The 6568-nt window shown below is 41.9% G+C and overlaps 1 protein-coding gene across 1 annotated transcript; it reads right to left on the reverse strand.

Moving 5' to 3' along the window:
• Positions 1–2417: 2417 nt before the first annotated feature.
• Positions 2418–5529, reverse strand: LOC139366839 (uncharacterized). Its single transcript, XM_071104532.1, has 2 exons — positions 5328–5529; positions 2418–2950 (listed from the first exon to the last, which is right to left on the reverse strand). The coding sequence occupies exons 1-2, from the start codon at positions 5527–5529 to the stop codon at positions 2418–2420; spliced, it is 735 nt and encodes a 244-aa protein (XP_070960633.1).
• Between the last annotated feature and the right edge of the window lie 1039 nt (positions 5530–6568).

The following is a 6568-nucleotide window of genomic DNA, read 5'->3' on the forward strand; positions in this document are numbered from 1 at the left end:
CAAGGAGGCCTATAATCCTGACTCAGTTATACCAGCTCTGTCGTGGGGAATGGGCCAAATTTCACCCAACTTATTGTGGGAAGCTTGTGGAAGGCGACTCAAAATGTTTGACCCAAGTTAAACAATTTAAAGGCAATGCTACCAAATACTAATTGAGTGAATGTAAACTTCTGACCCACTGGGATTGTGATGAAATAAATAAAATCTGAAATAAATCATTCTCTCTTCTATTATTCTGACATTTCACATTCTTAAAATTAAGTGGTGATCTTAACTGACCTAAGACAGGGAATTTTTACTAGGATTTAATATCAGGAATTGTGAAAAACTGAGTTTTAATGTATTTGGCTAAGGTGTATATAAACTTCCGACTTCAACTGTACATCGACGATTACCTGCTTTGCTCTCCAAGCGGTACAAGAGACGACTTCCCTTGTATCCCACTTCGCTGAGCTAGGGTTCAAGATAAATCAGGAAAAAAAGTTGTTTGTTGACCACACGGACTATCTAGGCGTAGTGCTGGATTCTCTCATCTGGCAACACGATTGGATGACTGCATTGTGTCTTTCCGACAGTGCCTCTCCCTGTTCCACAGTGGGCGCTTGGTCACGTTTAGGACGTGCCGCCGAGTGCTGGGGGTTGTTGGCGTCCACCATCTCAGTAGTTCCTCTTGGCCTACTGAGGATGAGAGACTTCTAGGACTTGGTGTTTGGTGTTTGGCCAACATCTGTGTACACAGCATAACCTCAATCTTCAAATTTGAGGTGACCTCCACCTGGCTCTCGGCTCTCCATCACAGGAAGATCCCCTCAATCTTCATTCTTGGCACTCCTCTAGGGTGTAGTGGCAATAAGGAAAATGGTGATGACAGATGCATCACTCACAGGCTGAGGCGCAGTTCATGAGGTTGAATGCAATAAATTGACCTCACAACTGTGTATTGCTCACACAAATTACCTCTAAATGGTGAGTTTCTCTCTAAGACACTTTCATCCTTCCCTTTGTAATTGTAACGTTTTGATCAGAATGGACAATACATCTGTTGTGGCTTACATCAACTGCCAGGGTATCACTCGATCCATGCGCTTACCCAGACTTTCCATCGGGATTATTTAGTGTAGCAGAGAACACCTAATGTCACTACACGTGACTCATGTTCCAGGCATAGTGAACGTAGGAGCGGATTTATTGTCCAGGGAGAATCCCCTTCAAAGGGAAGTGGTGAAACAGATCTGGGAGAGATACTGTCAAGCATCCGTAGATCTATTCTCATCGCAAGAAAACGAGCACTGCCTGTTATTCTTTACGCTAGCAGGACATGGAGCACTGGGGGTGGACGCTCTGGCACACCCTTGGCCGAGGGTGAAGAAGAGTGAAGAAGGCTCATCCCTCATCTTGGTAGACCCTCGATGGCCAGACAAGCTCTGGATAATGTAGATAATTCTCCTCATGTACGATGAGCCCTGTCAACTCCCGTTACGCAGGGATCTTCTGACCCAAGTGAACGGAGAGAATTTCCACCCTCATCCGGACGACATGGCCCTCTGTGCCTGACCATTGAGAGGTTAAATCTGGATGCAACAGTCCTGCCTCGCCGAGTCATTGACACTGCCCACATGAAAAAAAGACTACAGTTTACTACAGTATTTACTATATAGAATTATATACTGTAGTAAAATGTAGTATACTGTAGAATACTATACTACACACTGTTATCCTTCAATACTATATAAGTAAATAGTACACAATTATCTGCAAAAAAACACTGTAATAAATACTACAGTAATGTCCGCAAAAAAACAACACTTTTTAAAATATAGCAAATACTACAGTATTTAATTTGCATATACCCTTCCCATTCCCCATATCGAAATGTGTGCCACCCATAAGAAAGAAACCTTCAGGCCATGTATAGACCATATAATGTTCACAGGTTATAGAAAATGTGCTCTTTTAGTATTTCTCCAGTATGTTTCTTTCAGGAGAACGCCTCCACTTCTATGTCAAAGATAATAAACCAAAAACACTATAGTAAATACTACATTAATGTCTGCAAAAACACTACAGTAAATACTACATTATACTCCTGTCCTCAGAAATACTACACTGTACTACCATCTGCAAAAACACTACATTAATCACTATAGAATATACTACAGTTTTACATTACAGTTATCTACAGTATCCTAGATTTTAAATTTTAACATTTGAGTCATTTAGCAGACACTCTTATCCAGAGCAACTTAGAGTTAGTGCATTCTTCTTAAGATAACTAGATGGAACAACCTCATCACAGGCATAGAAAGTGCATTTCCCCTCAATAACGTAGAGTCAGAGCTGGGGGGGTCAAGTGTAAGTGCTGTATTTTATTTTGTAAAAATTTAAATGTGAGGGGGCGAGGTGAGGAGGAGGATTATTTAAGATAATGTTTGAAAAGGTTTCAGATGTTTTTGGAAGATGGGCAGGAATTCTGCTGTCTTAGCTTCAGGAGGAAGCTGGTTCCACCATTGATGTGCCAGGACTGAGAAGAGCTTGGACTTGGCTGAGCAGGAGCAGCCCACACGTAGGAATGGGAGGGCCAAGAGACCTGAGGTGGCAGAATGGAGTGCTCGGGTTGGGTTGTAGGGTTTGAGTATAGCCTGAAGGAAGAGAGGGTCAGTTCCTCTTGTTGTTCCGTAGGTAAGCACCATGGTCTTGTAGTGGATGCGAGCTTCAACTGGAAGAGAGGATCTGGGTGACATGAGAAAACTTATAGGAAGGGTGAAAACCACGCGGGCTGCAGCGTTCTGGATAAGTTGCAGGGGTTTAATGGCACAAGCAGGGAGCCCAGCGAACAGCGAGTTGCAGTAGTCCAGACGGCAGAGGACAATTACCTGGATTATGACCTGCGCCACTTCATGTGCGAGGTACAGTTGTACTATACGGAAGTTGTAGAGAAGGTATTCCCAAACTGGGGTATGCACAATGCCGTTGGGGGTACGCCAAATAAATATGTAATTCATTTAAATAAATTATCACATTTTCAAACAGTCGATTTACATTTTCCAACGGGGATATAGATTTGGGTGAGATTTCTTTCTCGCCTAAGTAGCCTTGTTTCACTCCCGAAAATGTTATTAAACCATCTAGTGTTCAGCGAAATAACAACACAATATCAAATACAGGTAGCCTACTCAAATAGTTAGCGACCATGTAACGCTTTTACAACATACAGAAGTGCGCTGATTATCAAGGGGCAAAGTATTGACCCGTTTTTATTTAAATTGAGAGACGAGCTTAAAGGTTTCTTTACTGACCATCATTTTCACTTGTCTGACCACACGATTGGCCTATCTGTGTGATGTTTTTTCTCGCCTGAATAATCTGAGTCCAGGATTACAGGAACTCTCCGCAATATATTTAATATGTGGTACAAAATTGAGGCCATTATTAAGAAGTTGAAGCTTCCTTAAGTCGACCCCCTACTTTTTCGAACATTCTGTTAAAAAACATTTCAGCGTCCTGCTACTCATGCCAGGAATATAGTATATGCATATGATTAGTATGTGTGGATAGAAAACACTCTGAAGTTTCTAAAACTGGTTAAATAATGTCTGTGACTATAACAGAACATGAACAGCAAGCGAAATCCCAAGAAAAACCTGGTCACAAAAACCACAGAAAAGTATTAATCCGCCAGTCTCTGAATTGTTTATTGCAAGCAAAAATATATAGCCGGGAGCTTGCAGTTCCAACAACTTCCACACGATGCCAAAAACGTCATTTTCGTTGACAAAAATCCTTTGTGTAATGACAAATAGATCCTTCATTTCGTCCAGCATACAGGAAGACACTTTTGGAAGAGAGAGAAAGGACAACGTTTTCTTGAGTAGCTGCTATTGAATAGAGATCGCCCAGTGATCAATTTGATCAATTATTAACGTTTACAAATACCTAAAGTTGGGTTACAAAACTAGTTTGAAGTGTTTTGTCAAAGAATATAGGCAACTTATATAATTTTAAAAAATGACGTTGCGTTTTGGAACAGAGCTTTTTCCTGAACCAGACAGGCTATACAAATGGATATTTTGGGCATACATGGACGGATTTAATCGGGAAAAAGACCCAATTGTGATGTTTATGGAACATATAGGAGTGCCAACAAAGAATATCATCAAAGGTAATGAATGTTTAATATTTTATTTCTGCGTTTTGTGTAGCGCCGGCTACGCTAATTATTTTGTTTACGTCCCCTTCAGGTATTTTGGGGTGTTGCATGCTATCAGATAATAGCTTCTCATGCTTTCGCCGAAAAGCATTTAACAAATCTGACTTGTTGGCTAGATTCACAACGAGTGTAGCTTTAATTCAATACCCGCATGTGTGTTTTAATGAACGTTTGAGTTTTAACGAGTACTATTAGCATTTAGCGTAGCGCATTTGCATTTCCAGGTGGCTAGATGGGACGTCTGCGTGTCGGGTGGGAGTAAGAGGTTTAAGGACAACACCCAGGTCTTTCCCTCATTGTATGATTTTTTTGTGTGCAAATGAACTAAAGTTTACGGACAATGTCAAATGTAATATAGCAAAGCACCTGAGTGAGTTGGGTGCACAATTACGCAGGTACTTTCCCGAAACAGATAACACCGAGAACTGGATTCGTTATCCCTTTCATGCCCTGCCTCCAGTCCATCTACTTACCGATATCTGAACAAGAGAGCCTCATCGAAATTCTGTGAAAATGTGAAAATGTAATTTAATCAGAAGCCACTGCCAGATTTCTGGATTTGGCTGCGCTCAAGAGTATCCTGCCTTGGCAAATGGCGCTGTTATGACACTGATAGCCTTTGTAACCACGTACCTATGTGAGAGTGGATTCTCTGCCCTCACTAGCATGAACACTAAATATAGGCACAGGCTGTGTGTGGAAAATGATTTAAGACTGAGACTCTCTAATACAACCCAACGTTGCAAAGTTATGTGCATCCTTTCAAGCACACCCTTCTTATTAACCTGTGGTGAGTTATTCACAATTGTTGATGAACAAATAAGGTTTTATAAGTAAGATGGTTAAATAAAGTGCAAAATTATTGATTAATATTATTATTTATTATTATTTGTGCCATGGTCCTATAAGAGCTCTTTATCACTTCCCACGAGCCGGGTTGTGCCAAAAACTCACACTAATTATTATGTTTAATAAATGTATCTTATAGTGTATCTTATAGTGTGTGTGTGGCAGGCTTACAATGACCCTGGTGATAGAGGGTGTCCGCAGCTGGAGGTTGAATGTTTGAAGTAGTACAGGACTATAAAATGTTTGGGAACCACTGTTGTAGAGCATGAACTTGCAGCAGCGGGCCACTGTTTGATGTTTGCAGAGAATGACAGGGTGTTGTTGAGGGTCACGCCAATGTTCTTTGCACTAAGGGAGGGCGACACTGTGTAGTTGTCAACCTTGATGGAGAGGTCTTTGAGCGGGCAAGCCTTCCCCGGGAGGAAGAGCAGTTCCAGCTTGTCGAGGTTGAGCTTGACGTGTTGGGCCAACATCTAAGTTGAGATATCTGGCAGGCACGTTGAGATGCGCGTCGCCACCTGGATGTCGGAAGGGGGTAAGGAGAAAAGCAGTTGAGTGTCATTCGCATAGCAATGAGGGGTGAGACCATGTGAGAATATGACAGAGCTGAGTAACTATTTGTATAGAGAGAAAAGGCAAAGAACCATGAACTGGTGGACACCAGTATTCAGAGTACCTTCTGCAGAAACAGATCCTCTCCACGTCAACTGGTAGGAGTGGCCTGCAAGGTAGGTTACAATCCAAGAATGTGAAGAGATTGAGAAGCTAGGCCCTGAGAGGGTGGAGAGGAGGATATGATGGTTCACGGTGTCGAAGGCAGCGATAGCTGTAGGAGGATAAGAACAGAGGAGAGAGAGAGTCAGTTTTGGCAGTCCAGAGAGCCTCCATGACACGTCTTGTAGCCTGACTGGTTAGTGTCAAGAAGATTGTGCTATTGTGTGTTTTTTTCTCATTCTCAATTTATTTTGTACATAATGTTTCTACCACCGTCTCTTATGATCGAAAAGAGCTTCCAGATATCAGGACAGTGAATACTCACCTAGTACTGGAATAATATTTTTTCTTTAACGAGTTGGACGCAAAGGATTTACTTCAGACACCCGACAAGGCCCTCATCCCCGTCATTCGCAGTAGAAAGAGACGGAGATATCGGGGACGTAGGTCGGGGTGCCTTGTAAGGATTCGATGACGAGTGAGTAATCTGCCTTTACCATCGGTCCAATTAGCCAACGTATGTTCATTGGATAATGAAATAGGCAAACTACATCACGTATATCCTACCAACGGGACATTAAAAACTGTAATATCTTATGTTTCACCAAGTCGTGGCTGAACAACTACATGAATAACATACAGCTGGTTTTACGCTGCATCGGCAGGATAGAACAGAAAAAACTCTAGACCACCTTTACTCCACACACAGAGACACGTACGTAAAGCTCTACCTTGCCCTCCATTTGGCAAATCTGACCATCATTTTATCCTCCTGATTCCTGCTTACAAGCAAAAACT

This window comes from Oncorhynchus clarkii, chromosome 15 (genome assembly GCF_045791955.1).
Source record: "Oncorhynchus clarkii lewisi isolate Uvic-CL-2024 chromosome 15, UVic_Ocla_1.0, whole genome shotgun sequence".
In the NCBI taxonomy this organism is placed as follows: domain Eukaryota; kingdom Metazoa; phylum Chordata; class Actinopteri; order Salmoniformes; family Salmonidae; genus Oncorhynchus; species Oncorhynchus clarkii.